General features: G+C 38.6%; 1 protein-coding gene across 7 annotated transcripts in view; it reads left to right on the forward strand.

Annotated features, from left to right (window-relative positions):
- The window catches only part of TRPM6 (transient receptor potential cation channel subfamily M member 6), a 206,159-nt gene that overhangs the window by 113,901 nt on the left and 68,137 nt on the right, over positions 1–24,121 (forward strand). For 5 of the 7 annotated variants that reach the window (XR_007146402.1, XM_047830724.1, XM_047830720.1 and 2 more), the window contains 8 exons: positions 2,596–2,748; positions 4,883–5,017; positions 6,473–6,753; positions 8,199–8,427; positions 12,896–13,048; positions 17,971–18,117; positions 20,899–21,027; positions 22,369–22,620. Coding sequence is in view for 6 of the 7 variants with exons in the window: in XM_047830724.1 (XP_047686680.1) it covers positions 2,596–2,748; positions 4,883–5,017; positions 6,473–6,753; positions 8,199–8,427; positions 12,896–13,048; positions 17,971–18,117; positions 20,899–21,027; positions 22,369–22,620 (1,479 nt within the window). In the remaining variant the exon portion in view is untranslated. The remainder of the gene's footprint in view (positions 1–2,595; positions 2,749–4,882; positions 5,018–6,472; positions 6,754–8,198; positions 8,428–12,895; positions 13,049–17,970; positions 18,118–20,898; positions 21,028–22,368; positions 22,621–24,121) is intronic. The other 2 variants (XM_047830721.1, XM_047830725.1) reach the window with 2 other exon arrangements.

The following is a 24,121-nucleotide window of genomic DNA, read 5'->3' on the forward strand; positions in this document are numbered from 1 at the left end:
CTCCAGCTGTCAGCACAGAGCCCAGGCAGGACCAAACTCATGAACTGCAAGATCATGACCTGAGCCAAAGTTGGATGCTTAACTGACTGAGCCACCCAGGAGCCCCCAAACCTTCCCACTTTAACAGACTTTTATGCCTTAATTCCTTCTCTTTTATTTATTTTTAAAAAAAAATTTTTTTTTCAACGTTTATTTATTTTTGGGACAGAGAGAGACAGAGCATGAATGGGGGAGGGGCAGAGAGAGAGGGAGACACAGAATCGGAAACAGGCTCCAGGCTCTGAGCCATCAGCCCAGAGCCTGATGCGGGGCTCGAACTCACGGACTGCGAGATCGTGACCTGGCTGACGTCGGACGCTTAACCGACTGCGCCACCCAGGCGCCCCAATTCCTTCTCTTTTAATCACCAAGAACTTTTATTCACATCTGCAGAAAATTAGGAGAGACTCTTTTTTTGTCCCCATGATTAAAATCCATCCCTGGCACACTTTAAAAGTACTTCCCTCATTTCTCTGAAGTCTGGTTTTCTTGATGGAGAGTGTCCAGGCTTTCTGGCTATGTTGACTTGGTGGGAGAGCCTTGGTGGAGGAAGACGTGTAGTTGGCAAAGTTAGACGTAAGCAAAAGAGTCCGTGGTGATATAAATTTAGTTTGCGTGATTTCTACTAGATCAAAATAATTCTCCGTAGATTATTTCCTTGAACTTTGATTCTATTACAGTAAGTGAAAGAAAAAGGAATGGAATAAGTTAAATATGCTTTTAACTAGGAGCAACTAAGAGCATTAGTGTTGGTATTCCTTGCAAAAAGTAAATTATGGATATGAAAAAGAAATTATTTACATTTATTCATATGTGAAATATGTAAATACATATTTATATTATTTATTGCATTTATGTATAAATAAGCAAATATATATATGTATATAAAGCCTTATTTCTTGTTCAAAGCTTTGTGAATGTTGTTCATAATCTGTTTGTTTCAAAGATCTTGTTCAGCACCATGTGTGCCTTAAAAATGTTGAAATAAGTTGGATAGAGAAAGACAAATGCTGTGTGATTTCACTTAGATGTGGACTCTAGTAATCAAACAGAAACAGACTCGCAGATTCAGAGATCAAATTGTTGATTCCTGGAGAGGGCCAGAGTTGGATGGTGGGCTCAATAGGTGAAGGAGATTATACAATAAATACGTCCTGGGGATGTAATGTACACATAGGGAATATAGTCAATGGTATGGTACTAACTTTTTATGGCAACAGGTGATAACTAGACTTATCATGGGGACCATTTCATAATGTATAAAAATATGAAATCACTTTGATATGTACCTGAAACAAATAGGGTAGTGTTTGTCAATTATACTTTAATTTAAAAAATGTACTATGAATGGTAGTTGAGAGTAACAGTTACGAAGAGGTAGTAAGGTGGGTTTTAAGTGATCAAAGTAATCTTCATTTAGACCAAGACCCATGTACGTGGAAATCTGCTGCTTAGCCCTCCTGCTCACCATTACATGTGTTTTGGTAGCTTCATGTTTTGATATCTTACTTCGTTCTGTCATTCCATGTTCCTTATTTCTATTTGTTCTACTTCCTTCCATATTCTCATGTTGTGTGTGATATAGTCCACACAGTGCAGAGGGCTATAGCCATTTCAATGGAGAGGTGAAAGATTTTGGGTCACCTACGTTCAGTATATTGAGGGGGAGGAAGAAATTTTCCTCAGTCCAAGGTTCTTCCAGCTGGACTAAGAATTAAATTTTACATGCGACCGATTAGCAGGAAAAAAAACACCCAAAGTTTTATTGTGTGCACACAGAGACCCAATAATGAAATTGAGACCTCAAGAAATGACCAAGGCAGGCAGTTTTTATACTTTTCAGACAAAGAGACAATACATCTGTGAGGAATTGACAGGACAAAGAGAAGTTAACTTTGGGAGCTTCGGTTAGTAAGGAGTTCTAAACAGAATTTGGCAGGGGGAGTAAATCAGTAAAAAGTAACAAGGTTGTCTATTCAGCCTTCTCCACTCTAAATTTCTCATCTCTGGTGAAAAGGATGTCTCTTATCTCGTGGTACAGGGAGGGTACCTTTTATAGGGAGAGTTATTTCCTGCTTTCAAGGGGACAGAGTCAGTCTGAGTGTTTTCTGGCACAGGCTGTCTCTTAAGTAACTTTTATTCAAAATAATATGTCAAAATGGCACATTTTGGTGATATCCTCCAGTGATTTGACTTCTGCTATAGTAGATCCATAATTTCCCATTAAAAACAATCTTTTATACTATATTTAACTGTATTTTATTATAAAGTATGTGTATGCATGAGAGAGAGAAAAAAAAAGAGAGTTGAATGAGCAAATATAAGCACACATTTGATGTCTGTGAAACTAAAAACACATTAAGGCCAAATTCGTTTTTCCATCTGAACAAGCAGACTGTTGTCAATAGTTGGTCACATTAATCGATCAACGTGTAAAGATGATTGAAAAGCGTGAGTCTGCCTCTTTGCAGTTGACTGGGTTATGTTCTAACAGATGGCAAACCAGACCAAAAAAAGGCACTGAAAGTTACAGTCCATTACATGGTTTTGTTTCAGCATGCCCTTCTCTCAGGCTACAGAATAACACTGATCGACATTGGATTGGTCATCGAATACCTCATTGGTGGAGCTTATCGCAGCAGCTACACTAGAAAAAGTTTCAGAGCCCTCTACAACAACCTCTACAGAAAACGTAAGGTGCCACAATTGGTAAGTACCCGAGTAAAATTGGGGATGATAACTAGGAGTTACACGTTTCGAAAAATGGCTTCGGAAGTTCAGATGGGAATAGCTTCTAAAACGGACATTTGTGTTTATGGACATTCACTGAGTCTCTGCTACGTGTCAATGACAGTGCTGGTCTAGGTTGGACATAAAGATCAGGAGTTTAGAAACTCTCAGAGGAAACAGATTTATGAATAACTAGCCATAATATGGAACAGGATACAATATGTGATGTACTGCCATAGAAGCAATGTGTTGAGAAAGATTTGAGGGGGGGAATGACCAGTTCTTTTCTCTCCTTTTGAAAGTATAGAGGGGAAAAGATTACTGGGCTTACATCTGTGAACTCCTAGTAGTCCGTAGTCTGGAAACCACAATCTTGGCACAGGTGTGTAAGGGTTATATTGGAAAATGCATGCAGAATGTACTAGGTAAAAACACACACTGTACATACTTTATTTTCCATCATGTTTTCGAAAGTCCAGGAATGCAAAGTTAGAGTTGCTGCCTGGTTGATTAGCAGAGAAAGCATTGCTGGTTTCTTGAAATCGCTGTTATTAACCGGTAGACTGAAGAGAGCCTTTCTTCTTAGAGGTTAACGGAAGTGTTAGAAAAGGTGGTCCGGGGCATTCTGGGGCAGTGACAGGCACAGTGCTGTGGACATGAGGATATGTTTCTGCAGTGGCAAGGAGGCCTTTGCTTCTCATGCCGTGCTGACAGGTTGTGCAGGATGAGACTAGAAAGGAGGTTTGGGGTGGGCTCACAGGAAGAGTCCAGAATATGAGGCCACCTTTATTTATAAAGAATCAGGTAAAGTGAAAGCCCAACTTGTCTGTAAGAAATAAAAGAGCAAAACAAAAAGAAACTTACATCTCACAGAGAAAATAATCTTCCCTGAGATCTCAAAGGCATAGGGATGCACTTGACATATGAGCTCCTTCACTTGAACTAAGTATTCCTTTCTGTGAGGTTCCCTGGGACAGGTATGAGGACTGACTGTGGCCTCGCCGTAGCCCAGTGGGGAACTCGCTAGGCAAGTACCCCTAGTGGTTTTTTCTTTTGAAATGGTATGAAATTACTACCCATTTCTCTGACTGTTTTCTGGTGAAGGAGTAGAGTTATTAGTAAATTCTGATGGTAAGTTAGATTGTAGCACTTACAAACACATGGTTTGGAGTCAGAGAGATTTGGGACAGAGGATTAGTTTTGCTCCATGTGAAATCTTGAGTGAGAAACTTAACCTTTCTGTGTGTCATTTTCTATAAAATGGGAATAATAATAGAACATCTCTTTCATAAATTCGTCAAAAGGGTTAAATAAAGTAACACCCGAAAGCACATATTCCTAGTATATGGAGGGTATAGAGTATGAATAATAATAGTCATTATGATTACGACTGACAATGCTATTAATTCTGTATCACAATGATAATGATAATAATTTGAGTATTTTTTTAGAAGTCCAGATCCCATCATTTCTCTAATTTATATCTGTAGACTGTAAACTTAAATAGATAGATAGATAGATAGATAGATAGATAAATAAAGTAGCTCAAAGGCCATAGTTTGTATCAGCCCCTTTAAGAATGCTTCTTTTGGTTTCTCATTGATGAAAGCTTCATGCTGATAAGCAACAAATTATGTTGTTATTGGGTCTAATCACTGGAATTGCAGTGGTGATTCATAATATCTGGAGAAGTTCCATAACTTTCTAACTTAACCTTGGAGTTGTTTGTGAGTGGGAACTTTCTCTTATCAGAACTGTGAATCTTTATTGCCTCTTCTGAACTCGTTCCAGGTATAGAACATCCATTGATTTTTAATGGAATTTCCACATAGAGAAGGAATGCAGATATATAATAGGGAACAAAAGAGCATGTTCTCTCAGACGTTAGGAAATAACTGTGCTTAATAAGGAGGTGATCATGAGAGGCTTTTGTGGGGTGAGTAATTAATTCTAATTATGGGCTAGAGACAGAACCATTGGATACTTGGTAGGATACCTGATACAATATAATATTTTGTTTTCATTACTGTCTAGAAATGAAATGTTCATTGTCACGATAATAATATTCATTTCCCTTTTTGTTTTGTTTGAAAAACAAAATAACGTATGCCAGCAAGTGACCAGTTTTGCTGAAAGCCGTTCCCAGCCCCCTCTGCACCGAAGACGTCCCTCAGGAAATAGAAAGGAATCCGCAGAAAGCACTCTGCACTCCCAGTTCATTAGAACCGCCCAGCCTTACAAATTCAAGGTACCACTTACTTAGTTTTAGAAATTAAAAAAAAAATTTTTTTTTAAATTTTTTAGAGAGAGAGGGAGAGAGAGAGAAAGAGAAAGAGAAAGAAAGAATCCCAAGCAGGCTCCACACTCAGCACAGAGCCTGACACGGGCTGGATCCCATGACCCTGGAATCACGACCTGAGCTGAGATCAAGAGTTGGACACTCAACCAACTGAGCCACCCAGACACCCCTGAAACTTTTTTTTTAAAGTAATCTCTCTGCCCAATGTGAGGTTTGAACTCACAACCCTGAGATCAACCAGGTGCCCCACTACTTATTTACTTTTAGACTTGAAAATAAAATTGTTCCTGCAGATGAGACCATTTCTTCATTTAAAGTTGGAGACGGGGAGGCACCAATAGACCATTTGCAAGTACCGTAGGAAGGTGGGTGCCACCGCCGTCTTCCAACAACAACTGAGCGCTGTGAGCAATGTTGCTATTCCACCGCTCCTCGCATTCCCTTAGTTCACTTTCCTCGGGGCTACGTGCTTTTGCTCAAGTTTCTGTATACACGATTCCTATGTTGGCTCAAAGAGGTTTGCTTTCCATAGCTCCTAGGATGAATGGATAGTTTATAAAATTACCCTTGATCACCATCAATGAATACAAATTCCTTTTATTTATAGAAATAGAGGAAGCTTATAATTTTCTCTCTTATCCCCTTTTATCAAAAAGAATGATCATTGAATCTTGTTATTTAGCAGGCATTACTTTGGGTGCTTGGTGGAATTTGGGATGCAGATGGGTGGAGAAGATATAAAGATGACTGAGAAATGATCCCACTCTCCCTGAAGTAATATAGTATTGCAGCATGATAAATATTGAAATAGAAATACGCACATAGTGATATAGAAGCACATGGGGGAGTTAGGGAGTGGCATTTCTGATGGGCTGTAAAGTGATAGCTTACCAGGTAGAGAATAGTATTTCATTATTACATATTGCTATTACTAGAGGAATATAATCAGAATAAAGGAAAGGAAACTTAAAACCGATCAGTTTGGATACATGTTGTCAATACTAGTGACATTTTTCTAAGGGAAAGATAATGAATCGATTTATAAAGTAAGGTTAGAGTAATTGAATAGCTCTCATTTATCCAGTATGTTATTTTGACCTATTTCCTGAAGAAATTAAAAATTGTCATATGGTTATTGGGTCTATCCCAAAGGCGTAGTGTTTTAAGTTGTGCTAAATAAACACAAGGTATCTCAGCTTCTGGACCCTGGATCTGTCAGACACAATGAGAAATAGATCACCTAAAAGACCAAAATTTTGATTTCTCGTTTATAAAGTTCCATTGTTATTTCCATCTCTTGTCAATGATTTAAAAAATATTCTTAGGATACCTGATATGTTTCATTAGGTCAAATATCATGCATCTGAGTATTTGGGACTCCATTTATATTTTATTTTCCAACAGGAAAAGTCTGTAGTCCTTCATAAATCAAGGAAGAAGTCAAAAGAAGAGCAAAATATATCAGATGACCCTGAGTCTACTGGCTTTATTTACCCTTACAATGACCTATTGGTTTGGGCTGTGCTAATGAAAAGACAGAAGATGGCCATGTTCTTCTGGCAGCACGGAGAGGAGGCCACGGTCAAGGCAGTGATTGCTTGTAAACTCTACCGAGCCATGGCCCATGAAGCTAAGGAGAGCAACATGGTGGATGATGCCTCAGAAGAGTTGAAAAATTACTCAAAGTAGGAGTTCTCTCTTCACTTCATACTAAACATCGACAGTTCTTAGAATGGTTAGACACTTTTATCTCCCTCAACTTAGAACTTGTAAGACGCATGGACTTGTTGCCGTGCATTTCCTGGGCTCTCCTGTAAATAAGGGTCTTTAGGTATTTCAGGGTGCTTTGTGGAACAAGCAGAAGAGAGTCGAGAGTTGGTCCTCAAATTAGGAGAGCTGGGTTTTGGTCTTAGTCCAGCTGTTTACTAATTGGGTGATTAGTTGGCCAGATTTCAGGACTCTAGTTTCCTCACACAGAATGTGCAGTTAATGATTTTGAACTCTCAAACTCTTTGATACTAAGTTAAGTGAAAACTTGTTGTTTACTTGTAGTACCTTTCAGGCAGGAAAACAAATAAATGTGTTATGTGTCAAAGAACCAGAGCATGATGGCAAAAGATAGAAAAGTTAGAAATAGTTTTGATTTTTTTTTTTTTATTACTGAAGCATTATAATAGTGAGGAAAGAAGAGGGGCTAGAGTTAATGGAAACTAATGTGTAATTGTGACTTTTAAGTTTGAGAGAGGAGCGCCTGGATAGCTCAGCCGATTAAGTGTCAGACTTTTGATTTTGGCTCAGGTCATGATCTCACAGTTTGTGGGTTTGAGTCCCACATCGGGCTCTGTGCTGACAGCATGGAGCCTGCTTGGGATTCTCTCTTTCCCTCTCTTTCTGCCCCTCTCCTGCTCGCTCTTTCTCTTTCTCTCTCAAAATAAATAAATAAACTTAAAATAAAATAAAATAAAATAAAATAAAATAAAATAAAATAAAATAAAATAAAAGTTCCAGAGAGGGGCAGAGAGCTGTTCTGACAGCTCGGAGCCTGCTTGGGATTCTCTCTCTTTCCCTCTCTCTCTGCCCATCCCCTGTTCTCTCTCTCAAAATATATACACAGTTTTTAAAAATAATAAAAAAAAAGATTCCGAGAGAATAGCAGGGTCTGCTTCTTAGAGTAAACAACATCCCCCAAAATGTCTCCAAGTCTAGCTTCTTACTCAAGTCATCTATTTATTTTCTAAAATGTTAAGGAAAAAAAGGGTGACCCCATGATTTTCCTTAATCGCTAGTTTAGTATTGAACAGTCTTTTCTGTAAAAAAAATTCTTTATTAGGTCTTGTCAGAGAGCCCCAAACTAAGCTATATATAGCCTGGTATGTAGTATAGACAGGCTTCTCCCCATGAATAGATAGTTCAGCCATGCCTGGTGTAAACCAAATTCTGGAAAGGGAGAACCCTTCATCTGCGCAGCAATCACTTTCAAATAGCTTCTGCAATCTGAGGTTATTCTGTTGCTGTTCATTCTTTTGCATCGGTCTTTCCTGAGTCTCCTCTCTCATCGTTTTGAATGTTACTGGGACTCTCACCTGCATTTTTTTTTTTTTTTTTTGCCACTAACTGTGTGTCATTACAGACAGTTTGGCCAGCTTGCCCTGGATGTGTTGGAGAAGGCATTCAAGCAGAATGAAAGAATGGCCATGAAACTGCTGACCTACGAACTCAAGAACTGGAGCGATTCCACCTGTCTGAAACTGGCCGTGTCTGGAAGGTTGCGGCCCTTCGTTTCACATACTTGCACCCAGATGCTGCTGACAGACATGTGGACTGGGCGCCTGAAAATGAGGAAACATGCTTGGCTAAAGGTACATTGACTCACAGAGAACGCGCTGGTGGTTGCCAAAGGGGAGGAGGCTGGGGGGATGGGCAAAATGGGTGAAGGGGAGAGGCAGGCACAGGCTTCTAGTTATGGAATGAGTAAGCCACAGGGATGAACGGCGCAGCACAAGGAATGTGGTCGGCGGTGCTGTGGTCGTGTTGTGTGGAGACAGACGGTAGCTACACTTGTGGGGAGCACAGTGCAAGCATAGAGGTCTCAAGTCTCTGTTCTGTACATCCAAAACTAATGTAACCTTGTGGGTCAGCTGTACTTGAATTGAAAGAAAAGGGTGTATTTGGGGCGCCTGGGTGGCCCAGTTGGTTAAGCACCCAACTCTTGATTTTGGCTCAGGTCATGGCCTCATAGTTCATGGGATGGAGCCCCACGATGGGCTCTGTGCTGCCAGTGCTTGGGTTTCTCTCTCTCCCTCTCTTTTTGCCCCTCCCCTGCTCATTCATTCTCTCTCTCTCCAAATAAATAAGTATACTTAAAAAAAAAAGATGTATTTACTTGCTGTATAGAATTTAATGTTGGTTTACTCTGAAGGTCTATATTCTGGACTTCATTTTTCCCTTGTTGTGGAAGAGTATATTCAGGAAAGCCAGTTAGTATCTTTGGCTCTCACAGATGAGCCGGGATCTTCCCAGGGGAGCCTCTGACAACTACTTTATCTCCCGGTTTCTTTTTTAAAAATGGGGATGATTGTACCAACTCTGTCCATCAAAAGGCATTCTCTTGTGAAGGTGGTTAGAAGTTGGAAGTATATACAAACATATACAATATTTCATTCTCTTGTTTTTTTTATTTTTTTATTTTTTAAAATTTACATCCAAATTAGTTAGCATATAGTGCGACAATGATTTCAGGAGTAGATTCCTTAGCGCCCCTTACCCATTTAGCCCATCCTCTCTCCCACAACCCCTCCAGTAGCCCTCAGTTTGTTCTCCAGATTTATGAGTCTCTTCTGTTTTGCCCCCCTCCCTGTTTTTATATTATTTTTGCTTCCCTTCCCTTATGTTCATCTGTTTTGTCTCTTAAAGTCCTCATATGAGTGAAGTCATATGATTTTTGTCTTTCTCTGACTAATTTCACGTAGCCTAATACCCTCCAGTTCCATCCACGTAGTTGCAAGTGGCAAGATTTCACTCTTTTTGATTGCCAAGTAATACTCCGTTGTGTATGAGATACCACATCTTCTTTATCCATTCATCTATCGATGGACATTTGGGCTCTTTCCATACTTTTGCTATTGTTGATAGTGCTGCTACAAACATGGGGGTGCATGTGTCCCTTTGAAACACCACACCTGTATCCCATGGATAAATGCCTAGTAGTGCAATTGCTGGGTTGTAGGGTAGTTCTATTTTTAGTTTTTTGAGGAACCTGCATACTGTTTTCCAGAGTGGCTGTACCAGCTTGCATTCCCATACAAGATTTCATTCTTAGTAAAAACTTCATTACCTCTGATAATTGTAACAGAACTAAATGAGCCTTTTTAGTGAAATTTTTTTCATCTTAAGAATATTAACCAATAATAAACTAAATAAAATCAACAATTTCTGTTCTCTTCATCCAATGTGATGCTTTAGGGAATAATGCTTATTTTATTTTTTTTAAAGTTTATTTATTTATTTTGAGAGACGGAGAGAATGAGTATGAATGGGGGTCATACTCCATGACCCCCATACTGCATACTCCATACTCCATGAATGGGGAGAGAGAGGGACAGAGGGAACCCAGGCAGGCTCCACACTGTCAGTGCAGAGCCTGACGTGGGGCTCTATCTCACCAACTGGGAGTTCATGACCTGAGCCGAGATTCAAGAGTAGGATACTTAACTGACTGAGCCACCGAGGTGTCCCTTAAATGCTTACTTTACAAAGCTTCCCTCAAACACATTTGTTCACCCATTTCCAGATTCTTCTACCCATTACAGTTTGGCCTCACCTCTCATCTTGAATTATCAAGAGTAATTTAGTTAACTACTAAAAACATTAGACTTTTGACATCAAATCTAAAGCTTTTGGTTATGGTCAAGCTTATAAAGTCCTTATGCTTATAAAAACTGAATTAAAAGGAATAAAACATGAGAATTAAGAGATAACATTAAGACTATATTATTTTATTTTTCCTGCAGTTCTTAAAAATTTGTGTCCCAAATAGGACGACTTTCTTAAAAATATGTTTTTGTTGGACACACTATAGAAAACACAAAGAAATAAAAGGCATAATATATAAAATAAATAAAGGAACTTGCACATTTCAATTCCACCAAAAGAGAAATTGAATCAAAACTTATTTCACATAGATTCCTCTTTTAAAAATATTGGATAAATAACAGCTGTTTCTAGAAGTTCTCCTTTGATCTGTTTTGATTTCAACTTTGGAAATGATGAAGCAGAGACATGAATGGGTCCACCTCTAGCTACGCAATCTCTGGCAATAACTGTTTTTAAATGTGTAGAGAATGAGATGGGGTAAGTTGGCTGCAAGTTTGAACAGTAATTTTCCCCATGGCTTTGTCCTGTACATAGTTTAGTTTACTAGAAATCCTTTTTACTGAGAACTTAATAACATTTTGCTCCTCATATACCTTGTATCAACAAAGAGACCTAAGTGAAACAAGACTGAATGTTTTGCCCCAAAACACAGTGACTCGAGAAAGAAGTCTGAATTAGCTACTTAAAATCTCTGAACTGCAGGAAATTGCTCTCCCTGTGTAGATCCTGATTCCTCAGTGTTTGGCTTGTGAGTTTTGAGAACACATTTGCAAATAATTGTAAGGTGTCCTGGTTAGACTAATTCCAAGTGCATGAAGACTGGAGGAAGACCTTATAGGGTCTGGTGGAAGAGAAAACTCATTTAAATACTTATAGGGTGATAGGCTCCAACTGATCCCTTGGGAATGGGATATCGCTATCCTTGAGTAGTGTTTCATGAGGCAGTTGTCCTGCAAGGGACAAGTGGAGTCTTTTCAGGAAGTGGGTTAGGAATTAATTAGTGTAATGTCATCATTGTGCCTGGTAACTATGATGTTTCCAGACCTAGAAGACTGTGTGTATTTTGGGTTCCACATCTGAAGAGAAAGCATATACTGTTCACACAAACAAAACCCTGTCAAAACTGGGACGGTCCTGAAAAACTTCTTATAGGAGATCAGGCTTTAAAACACAACAAAAAGTCATTTCAGCAGTGAAAGTTGACCAGGATATGACTTCAGTTTGTTTAATCATGAATGGTGTGCAGTCAGGGTTAATTGTATTTTTGTTCACCGAATCCCAGAGAACTAAGGCCTGATTTTAGCTTGAAAGAAAAGTAGTGCTCAAGAAGTTGAGTTGTACAACATTTAGTAAATCTCCTACACTATTTATTCTTAAAAGCCATATAAATTGAACATAAAATAATCTTTTGAATAAAAAAAAATCTTTTGAATAGCCCATAAATACATGAATAATAGCAATAATAATGAAGGAACTATGGATATCTGGATGTATACCTTCCTTGGGATTTACTGGCAAAGAAAATATTTGTGTAGGATGTGAGGTGAATTCACCAGAAGGTGGCACTTGGTATGTTTTTATATTCTTGATTTCATAATATAAATACATTTTAATGTGTTTTACGGGATAACTACTTAATGGCATTAAAAGGTTATGAAAACAATATGCTCATGCTTACTGAAAAATAATACTTCTTACTGCCTGCTCCTATGGATAAATAATTACAGTGTAGTATACATATTTTTAAGTCTTTAAATGCATATATGTGTATGTACATATCTTCTTTAATTTTTAATTTTCTTTTTGCACAGTAATGGGAGCACACTATATATGTTATTATATAGTTTGCTTTTATTCACATAACAATATAACTTGGATATCTTTTCATTATATTAAAAATTGCCTTTATCTTTTTAATGATTGCATAATATTCCACTCTTAGGTTGTCCTACACCAGCTATCCTCCCTTTGGAGATGGATATTTAGGTTGACATAGACGTTTTTTTAAGTTTATTTATTTACTTGACAGGGGAGAGGGGGCAGAGCGAGGTAGGGAGAGAGAGAATCCCAAGAAAACGCTGTACTGTCAGTGTAGAGCTCGACACGGGGCTCAATCCCACGAATCGTGAAATCATGACCTGAGCCAAAATCAAGAGTTAGACGCTCAACTGACTGAGCCACCCAGGTACCCCAGGTTGACATAGGTTTTTTGCTATTACACATAACCCTGCAACAGTCATCCCTATACACATGCACTTGTATTTATGAGTATTTCTGAGAGAGACACTGCTAGAATTGGAATTGAGTCAACAAGTACATGTCAAATCAGGTTATCAACTGAATTGGGGATAGGTCTGACACTATATGTATGTGAAAATCTTCATTTTGTTACTTGGCTAATACTTGTGACTTGTGTAACTCTTACTGTTTATTTTGCTTTATTTTCTTTCAAAGATCATCATAAGTATTCTTTTTCCACCCACCATTTTGTCATTGGAATTTAAAAGCAAAGCAGAGATGTCACATGTTCCCCAATCCCAGGACTTCCAGTTTGCGTGGTATTATGGTGACCAGAACGCCAGCAATGCCAAAGAAAGTGCTTATACGGTTAGTACAATATCCCCAGGAACTAAGCTTTCATATGCATTCGTACACATTTTCATACACCTGCACAAATGTACACATTCCCAAAATTTGTTTAGGCAACAACTTATTTAACAATCTTAGTCATATTATCTATGATCAGGCATAGCATGTATGATATGTCTAATTAACCCCCATATATGATTAAGCAAAATATCCCATTTCTTTGGGAAATAAAGTCTTTATTCTGCCTTGATGGCTGCTTCACTTTTCATTTTCCCTTGTGACAAGTAGAATAAATAGAGTTACTGTTTCTCTAAAGTTACAATGAGAAATGCCTCATATCCTTAAAAATCTTTATTTGTTAAGATGCAGGTTTAGAATTTGCATTATCTTTACTGTTTCACTGCACAATTTTTTTTACATTCGTTATATCCAGTGACCAACTAATTTTACATGAGTTCCCAGCTGTATATGCTTTCCTGAGTAACTTGAGCTACTGCTCTTGCAACCTGTCTTCATTGGAAAGTCTCCAGTATTCTGTCTGTGCACGTATTTTTTGCTTTTTTGTCTCAACTTGGATCATTACTTATAAACTTATTACTGTAGGTGCAGTGACCGTCTTCTGTGGTACTTAATATTTTAATGAGGCATCTTTAGTTAGCATCTTTTTTGGGTATGCTTTTGCACTTGTGACGTATTTGTTATAGTATCTAAAAATGTATTCAATAAGTATCAAATTCAAAATAATTATAATTAGCGGGTATGGCTGACATCTGTTTTGATTGGGTGAGCATCCATTCTGATTGGTTAATGCCCCTATCAGATCAGTTGTTAAATATTTTGACTCTCATGCCTGTTTGGGTATATATGTATTCCTCTCCTCTACCCTCTCTCCCTTCCTTCCATCCTCACTTTGCTAAGACTGATGTTTTATCTGGGGTTCTCAGAGTATAAGATGACAGGTGCATTCTAACCTCTGTGGAATTCGTGAGCAATTAGCTTGCCAAGCTGGGCTAATCAAGTTGTTGCAATTGTGACTGTACTGGCTAGATGATATGGTTACTAAGCACAGACCATTTCAAGTGTTTTTTTAAGGGAAGATAAGAAATGCAGTGTTGGCTTAACACCTTTAGAAATAGAATGAAGTCTTCATATGTGAGATATTTTGTTTGAATTTGCTCATTTATATGTTCACACTGAGTTAGTTTATTGAAGGGAACAATGGAGAAAGCTGCTTATCTACCTATCTATCTGTCTATCTATCTATCCATCCATCCATCCATTCACCCACCTACTTATCTATAAACACGTGTATAAATATGTTGGCGGTTGGTAGCAAATAGTACTTTGCAAGCGGATGTAACTTCACTTTTGGCTCTTACAGGTTTCACGGAAAGCTAAGCTCCCACAAACACTTAAGGCATTGTAGATAGCTGGAGCATTCCACTAAGTAGTCATTCTCAAAGGGGAACTTTTAGAATAGGAAGTCCTTCCTTAAGTGGCAATTAACTGTGCTCTTAACATTGAAAAATATGGTACGTTCTCACAATTCCCTGAAAAATTAAACTTTGGCTGTACTGTAGTGGTTCTGTTTATAACAATGGCCCACCTGGATGCTTTGGACATGGCCATATCAATTTATCAATTAAATTAATATTTAATGGCCACCTCCAATGTGCCAGATAAGATACAATGTTCTGGGGACACTGCATGGTGGCTTCTGCCACCATGGGGCTTATAATCAGGCAGAGTACCTGCGATACCTCAGCATTATTCAATTTAAAGCATTTTTTTAGAAAATGTTTCAATTTGTCCTGTTCTGAATGGATTATAATCATAGTAACAATGTTCTCTTGTCTATGAATTTCACTAGAGCAATAGTTTTTGATTACCTGCTTTGTGTTTGGAATTTTGCTAAGCAGAGAGTCAGCATTTGATGAGATGGTAAGATTTCACAATGCTGATTAAATATAATATGCTTGATAAGTTGCAGAACACAATTTGTGTTCTATATTTTGGGAGAAAAGTGAAGACAGGTAGATGCTCTTTTAGCAGGTCTTTGTAGTTTGTCCTTGTGGTAATAGTGGGTGATAACGAATATAACGAAAGTACCACCGGTGATAGGAAAAGGAAGGCCATTGTTCTGAAGCTGTGTAGACTCACCCACTGCATCTGCTTCATGAGGTTTTATAAAAGTCCTTACTGAAGTCTCTACAGTAAACTAACTTTGCCATCAGAAGTTTAATCTATCTAGCTGCTAGCCCTTTGAAAGCATGACTTTTGATGACAGGAGCTTTCTTAGGAACAAATTATAGCAAGATGGCAGAATGCCTTACCTAGAAGAAGAAGATTCTTCTCCTCTGGTGTCAGTCAATGAGGATTGGAGATTGGTGGCGGCTTCATGAATGAGGTAGTGGTTAAGATGGACTTATGTGGAAATAGCATTTCTGTGGAAGGACAGATAGTAGGTAGGGGCCCAGAGGCAGGAATTGCAAGGCATGTGTCAAACATCGTATGTTCCTTGGCTTGGCTAGAGCCCAGGTTAGAGTGGATATGGGACAAGGAGGAAATATTTGTGGGTATGGCTGGGAAAGTAGATTGAGGCTAGATCATGGAGACTCTTGTATATCCTATGAGGGAATGTGGTATTTTTTCTGTAGGTAATGGAGACCCCGTGGATGTATGTGATACAGTAGCAAGATGCTCTGACCATTAGGAAAATTATTCTGCCTCCAGCGTAGAGGATGACGTGGCAGGAAGATAGGCTGAAAACAGGGAGAACATAGCCTGGTATAACCATCCAGATGAGGAGGATTACGGGCTTTGGCCAGAGTTAGCAGCGATGGGCATAGAGAGGAAAAGAGAAATCTTAAGTGAAGAATCAAATAGAGTTTGAACATGGAGCATGAATGAAAGGGAGGTAGCAAATACGACCAAGAGGTTGATGGTTAAAACAAGGGCATCTTGAAAGGATATGGGAATATTTGGAAAAGGAGCAGGTTTGGAAGGAGAAAGAGGAGTTTAGTTCTTAGACATGTTGATAAACTACAATGAAAAAATGTTTTCGAAAGTTGAACAATAATGTGTTTGATCAGACCATCATTAAGTGGGGAAGATGATAGTAATACAATGGAAAATAGGTATGAATTTTAGCAGAGTTGATTGTTGTAGTTATAATTTTATCCTGTGTGCCTGCTGATAGCAGATTCCTTTGAGAGAAAGAGAAAGAGGAGGGAGAGAGGACAGGGGAGAGAAAAGGGGGAGAGGAAGGGGGCGAGAGAGAGAGAGAGAGAGAGAGAGAGACCATTTGATTGATGATGTTGAGATTTAAATAGAAAAAAAGTTAGCTAAGTGAAACATTTTTATGTTTACCTTCTTGTAAGGGTGCAGGAAGGAAAGTCTTGAATCTGAATTTATATTCTCACATTGTCTTCCTCATGGTAGTTGGGTGTCTTTGAATTCAACTTAGAGAGAGGCCCAATTAGGGCTTTATAACGCATACCAAATTGTCAAGAGTAAGTAAGACCTAATGAGAAATTCCTAGAAAAAAATAATAAGAGAGATTATTTACTCACAAAGTCATTACTTAAATTGCTTTCTGGGGTCTTCTTAAAGTGGTACTGATGTCATTAAAATCACAGTAAATGATGACTTTTCTTATTGGTTCTAAGCTATTTTAACTCTGGGCTGGTCCATACCTGTTAGGAACCAGATCAGTTCCTATACTTTTAAGTCACAACCCCAATTTCATTGCCCAAAGTGATGTGAATGACAGCCATCAATCAGACACTGAGATAACCCATCTAGAAGCCAGAGGCCTCAAAAATTACATTTTCTCAATTTTATGGACATTTCAAGCAACACTTCGTTTATTCCTTGTCTTGTAAAATCATACCAGTCTTGCAGGTGTGACAACTAGAGAGAGATCTTTGGTGGATAGGATGAGAAACGTACTTGTCAAAGAAGCATCAGAGAACATGGCTTTCTTTTCATTTAATATTTTTTAAAGTCACGAAAGGAATGCATTTCCTGTTTAAAAATTAGGACCACACAGACCTTTATAGAGTAGGGTGACATCTCTTTGCTTCTCTTTTACCACTCCTAAGTTCCCTCTTCCCCAAAACAACCAGGCTACAAGTAATACTTTCTTTTCTTTTCAGTTCTTTCCCCCGCTTTTTACAAGGCTTTTGTCCTGTGTGCACACCTGTGTAGTCACGGTCATGCATCCCCTTGTCTGCCACACAGATGCTTATTGCTCATCACCTACAAGGGTTAACCCCTTTGGACTGACACATCTGTTGTAAGAAACTGGTGAAAGATTTGATGCTTTCCTTGGAAATATTTGCATGTACAACACAAATCCTGGCGTATAGTTGCAGGAGGATTCAAGGAACCCTGGAAGCTCAGAGAGTCCATGGACTTTAGGCACAGCACCCCTGCCATCAATGAGGGCTACATGTCTGCTATCAAAGCCAAAATTCTAAAACTCATGCTGTGCCCAACTTTCCTAGGACTTGGGAAATACATCATCGATGGGTGTCTATTTTGTCTTCCTCTATTATGGAGATAGTTGTATTATCTGTTAATGATTTCAGGGGAATGTTACGATATCTTTAGGTTTCAAAATACTGACAAAGGAGGTTAAGCAGGATAGGAGCAGGGACCACTTTTAAACCCTTGGAACTACTCTTGGTCTGACTAGGTTTCATTATTGGATACTTGGCTTGCATTTCAGAGATCTCTTGCGCTCCTTCCCCAAAAGTCAGAGATTTATGCAATACACGTAGTTTTCTTTCTTCGCAAGACTAAGATTATAATTTGGCAGGTGGGTGCCCAATTAATTTCTAATGTATTATGTTCATAAATAGTTATATATTTTGGATGTTTGCAAATATCAGGATTTTAGTTAAGGCTCTGACAGTAAATGATTATTTATTTTGCAGAAAGACCGTGATTTGGAGAGAGGCCCTGATGAGAAACTAGATGAAAATCAGCACTTTGATTTAAAGAGTGGTCCCCAAAGCCTCCCATGGACCAGGAAAATCTATGAGTTCTACAATGCTCCAATTGTCAAGTTTTGGTTTTATACGGTTGGTCTCATTGCAGCAATTAAAAATAGGCTTCATGATGGTCAATAGTTAATGATGATTTTGATAATGATATGCCTGGTTTGCCAACTTGTGATAAAATGTAGAAGTGCGATAAGAAACAAAAAAATGAGGGGAATCACAGAGGAGGTAGGAGAGAAGATTGGAGGGAGGTGAGGACAGGCTGTAGCAAATCTCTCTTACTATGGGAGTAAAAGAACAAGAATTTTCTTCTTTCCTGAGCGCTTCCTAGTAGCTCTGCTGGGACTGAGCCTGTGAAACTTTGTGGAACAGCCAATTAACAGTAGTGGTTGTAGAATTAAGTGATGGCTGTAGATCCTTTTCTCATCTGGGGCAAAGAAATCAAGCAGTTGAGTTGATTTTTTATTTCTAGGTGTAATGTGTAATATGAACAAAAAATGCAAAGTGTTTGCTTTTCGTCTTCAATCACATATGATTATAAATATAGAGAGAATAATAAAACTCTTTAAATTTTATTTTATTTTATTTCATTTCATTTCATTTCATTTCATTTCATTTTATTTCATTTCACTTCATTTCACTTCATTTCATTTCATTTCATTTCATTTTCCTCTTCTGACACCCCCCTCCACCTTGGAGGACAATGACATTGCAGAAGTTAAATTTATAAATGAATAATACATTTAATATTGATAGTAGTGATACAGAGAAATCAGTAACTGCACTTTAAATGTAATGAGTGCTTTTCACATTTATTTAATAACATTTATTTTTCTAATGCTTACTTATACTTTAAATTGCTCCTGGCCAAATTGTGTATTCCTAAAACATTTGAAGTGCGATTATAAAAGGACACTTATCTAAATGTGTTACATTGCAAGATATTTACTTGCCCATCCAAACGTGTATTTCATATACTTATTAAATATGTACATAGTTCCGCTTTCAAAAATCAAATCTTCCTTCAAATGATGAGGTTTCACCATTTTTTGTGAATGTGTAACAAAATATCCCAAAGTCTCTGATAGTGGCTTTGAGAGACTTTTAGCCATAGTCATGTCATTGAGAAAAAAGTATTCAAGTATTTCTGTTCTTGGAAATCTCCAGCCGATGAACTCTTAGGGACAGGAGTAAAGCTAAGCAAAGAGAACAGCAACAACACATAGTTAACAAACAAATGGAACAAATTAGCCACCTGGGTCTGCTCCCCCATAATGGACAGTGTTAGCAGTGAACACAGACGTTCTTGACTTGATGTCACATGGCTCGGTTATGATGTGCGTGTTTTACTGAAGCAGTATCTTGTTATAAATGTGATGATGAAGAAAAAATGTAACATTTTTGGATCTTTTAAGAGTTGCAAAGAAAGAAAGTATCAGGGGGCAATGTTACCAATATCTATGGTGATTTAGTGTTTGGTCATCATGAAGCCAATGACAAAAAGGAAAAAAAAAGAAGATTACTTGATAGAACAAATTTATTTAAATTATGTGTCTAAGTGGTCATCAAACATGCTTAGACTTTGAGGAATAAACTTCGAGAAATATAGAATTAACAGCATTTACCTTAACTTTCTTATGTGCTTGCTTTTCTAAACTCTTTATCTCATAGGCAGCAATACCCACCGTGCCTTCCCCAAATACCACACATTGTATATACAATGACTACTGTGTAGTTAGAAGGGGTTTTGGCCATTCTCTGAGTAGAACTCTACTGGGAGGGTAATGTACCAAGCTTAGGTAGAGCTCAGAAAGATCTGAAAATAGAGATTCAGGTTAAAGTAATATGATTCACTTCCTTGAGAATGAAAATGAGCGCACACATGCACACACGCACACACACACACACACACACACACACACACACACACACACACGTCCCTCGCTATTGATCTGGGGCTTTAATACATCTGTCGATCAGCTAGCACTATGTATTGTCACTGAAGCCATTAAAAGAACTGCACGGTCTGATGCATTGTTGGTGATTATGGAAACTGGTAAAGCCTTTCTGATGGGCAATTTAGTAGCATTGTCACGGGTTTAAATGTGTATGCCCAGTGATTCTACTTCTGGGAATATATCTTAAGATAATAAGAACGTTGGAAAAGATTACAAAGCTATTAGTCCCTATGTGTCTATATATGTGTGTGCTTAGTGTGTCTTAATTTTTTGAAGATATTGGAAATCTAGGTTTAATATATATAGTTAAAAATGAAACATGCATTTCTTGAATGTCTACCATGTGTTAGTTTGAGTGCTGAAGATAAAAATGTGAACAGTCTTTCACTACAAGGACTCACAGTTGGACGATACTTTCCTGCTAACCAGGATGTTTTTATCAACATAAAATAAAACTCCCAGCAGAAGCTAATGTCACATTTTATTACATTCGAAAATAGACACCTACTGATACTGCTCCTTGGTGTACTTGGGGCACGTGTTTTCTATGCTTACAGGGAGGGGAAAGTGTATGATTCTCTCTCGGTTTGTCGTTAGCCTGACGGTGTCCATGTCGGCATGGGCCGGGTTCCAGAAATTCTGGTCAGGAGCCAACAAGATGAGACAGTGCCCCATTCCATGCCATTTGGGAACAGCGGTCTTCATTGCTTTCATTAAATTCTGGCATAGAAAACTGTACATTCTTGTACTTTCCTTGAAATCAGGTTCTGCGTAAACGGAAGTTATATTTCCATGTTATCATGTTGAAGTTCCTTTGTGTCTCTGCTTGGCTCAGTTTGTGTCTACTTGGCATTCTCCATTACGACTCTCACTCATGTCCAGGGAATGTGTGTCCCCCTCATAGATGGCATATTTGGCATTCCTCATGCTGTTCACTTACACTGTGTTGGTGGAGATGCAGCCCCAGCCCAGCGTGCAAGAGTGGCTTGTTATCATTTATATCTTCACCAATGCCATTGAGAAGGTCAGGGAGGTGAGTCGCCCCTTCTACCTTTGTCTTCTCCACCTCTAGGAAGAGGTGTTTTGGGCTCGTGATGAAAACGGACAGATACAGCAAGGGTGGGGGCGAGACAGGCAATGCTGATCCTGATTTGCTTGGGATAGAAAGGGTATTTAGGGGAAGATCTCTGATCTCAACCCTTAATCCTTGCCAAAGACTTACTGCTGGTTGCTGCTCTTTGAAAGCAGTTATTTTTAAAGACGTCCAAGTGTGTTTATCCATCTTAGAGTGAGGCTATCTAATTGTTGTTAGACCCTCCAACTGTTTGATTTCCCAGAAGGTTTTTTTCTTTTTAATTAGATTGACTTTTATAGCCTACCATTACTGTACCTTGTCAGCCTCATTTTACAGTAGGCAAATAAGTGGCCAGAGTTGTGCAATAAGGAAAGAATTCATTGATGGCTTTTGAATTATTTTCCTAAACACCTTTGAAAATTGAAACTGAGAATCCCTGAGGCAAGTAGTCCAAAAGACAAAACAAAACTTTCATTTTTGGTTTTGCAAGCGAGTCGCTTAAAAAAAAACCCCAGAGGTAACATTCATGCAGTTTTAACTATAATCATATGCAGCTATAACTTTGTTTTACATGTCAGTGTATATGTGTCTCTATGTATATGCATTCGCATACATTCATTTTGTCCTGGAGCTAATATGACGAACACTGTATACTAAGTGAATGTATTCTTAGTAATTATACCTGTATCGCCTGCCAGTCAGTATCGTGGAGTTTATAGAAAACAATTCAGGAGAATGCCACCATTTTTTATGCTTCGGGAAAAATAAGTTTATGACTTTACGTTTGAATTTGTCTGATATTCTTTTGCAGGGGTAATTTCTTATACTAGCGACTTCTAATATGGCATTCTTAGTGATTTGTCAACGACTCACTAAGTAGTGGTAGCAGGACTCGATTATAGGATTCCTTGGTTTCAAACCAGTTTCCTCTGTACTGGCTCTCCCTCATGAAAACAGAAAGGTAGCTGTAATAGATCCACTGTAATACTGAGTTTTTGAATGTCTTGGTGGCCCCCTGTGTTAGCTTAGGATTAATGAAAGCTAGGAAAACGTATTCTTTTTTGTTTTTTTCTGGTTTGTTTTTCAAATAGCTGGTGACATTAAAACACATTTATAGAATCGTTTTAATAATTCATTGGCCAAGGATAACTGAAGGCTCTAAAATACCCTTGTGATCTAAGGTTTGGTTGGGGTTCAAATCATTCTCTAAGCTAGCAGTTGATGTACCAAAGAACAGTATTATGAGCCCCTTGGGTCACACTCCATTCTTTAAATTTCCCTCTTTCTTTCTTCTTTTAGGTCTGTATTTCAGAACCTGGGAAGTTTACTCAAAAGGTGAAGGTATGGATTAGTGAGTACTGGAACCTAATAGAAACTGTGGCTATTGGCCTGTTTTCAGTTGGTTTTGGCCTTCGGTGGGGCGACCCTCCTTTGCACACAGCGGGAAGACTAATCTACTGCATAGACATCATATTCTGGTTCTCACGGCTCCTGGACTTCTTTGCCGTGAATCAACACGTAGGTCCATATGTGACCATGATTGCAAAAATGGTGAGTACGATCTGTTTGTGTGTTCTGGAGTCCTTTTTAATGACTTTGCCTACTTTCATGGTTCACATCCAGTAGTTTAACCTTTAGAATTGTTTATAGAAGCACAGACATTGAGCTCATGTTGTCTCTGCTTTCTTTATAACCACAAACTCATATTTAACAAATGTCCTTGCAGAGTATATTGGGTGGTTGATTAGGAGACTCCACTTATTAGCCTTTTGGTTACGGCCAGAAGATATGATTGAATCAAATGTGTCTCTGAGCACAGTGATTCTCGAAGGTCAGATTTGTGTGAGGCTACCACCAGTAATATTTTCTGCTAACACTTTCAATGCATCTTTTTTCTCCTCACCCCCAGCCAACTCTTAAGTAGTACGCGTTATGGGCTACACTATGTTCTAAGTACTTGTACCTATTAACTCATTTAATCTTCAAAATAACATTATAAGATAGGCACTGTTACTGTTGTCCATATTTTTCATACACGGAAATGGAGATTAAGTAAATTTCCCCAGGGCATAAGTAGGGGAGTCAGGTTTCAAATCTGGACCATCCGGCTCTGTCATCTGAGCCTGCTGTGCAGTTGGGTTAGCCTTCTCCAACTGGCTTAGGGACCTGAGACCCACCCTCTAGGAAGTACTCTCCAGATCATCTTTGGCTTTTCCTTCTGGAATACTCACTGGCAGGGAAGGGGCAAGTTCTGGAGAGAGAAGGGTAGTGCTTGAACAAAGGAGAACAGAAGAGGGAGAACCTCTAGGACTCCAAAGACAGATTTTCCTTTGTCTACACTTGTATTTAAAATTTTTTTCTTTATATATTTAAAAAAAAAATTTTTTTTTCAACATTTATTTATTTTTGGGACAGAGAGAGACAGAGCATGAACGGGGGAGGGGCAGAGAGAGAGGGAGACACAGAATCGGAAACAGGCTCCAGACTCTGAGCCATCATCAGCCCAGAGCCCGACGCGGGGCTCGAACTCACGGACCGCGAGATCGTGACCTGGCTGAAGTCGGACGCTTAACCGACTGCGCCACCCAGGCGCCCCTTTCTTTATATTTTTAAACCAGAAATGTTCTCTGGTCTTGGTGGCATTGATATTTATCAGATAGGTTGTGCTGAGGTAACTGATACATCTCGGTGACTTAGCACAAGTTATTTCTCCCTAATGCAAAGTTTAATGAGTGTTCATGGGGACTGAGCTCTACCCTATAACTCAGGGATCCAGAATCCTTTTATCTTGTGACGGTGCCATGTCAACATAACATGGATTCCAAGGTCTCCTGTGGTGGGGAATGAGAGGGATGGAGAAAGTTTAACAGCTTTTAACTGTTCTGGGCAGGAATTAACTCACCGCCACTCCACAGGCTATCGGTTAGAATAGGTCATATGGTACCAGCTTTGTGGAAGGGAGGCTAAGAAATGCAGAGGAGCTCATGAAATACTCATGAAATAAGTGAACAAAAGGGTTGAATTGATGTACGTTTAGTAAGTGAAATGAACA

Source organism: Prionailurus viverrinus, chromosome D4, assembly GCF_022837055.1.
Source record: "Prionailurus viverrinus isolate Anna chromosome D4, UM_Priviv_1.0, whole genome shotgun sequence".
NCBI classification, from domain to species: domain Eukaryota; kingdom Metazoa; phylum Chordata; class Mammalia; order Carnivora; family Felidae; genus Prionailurus; species Prionailurus viverrinus.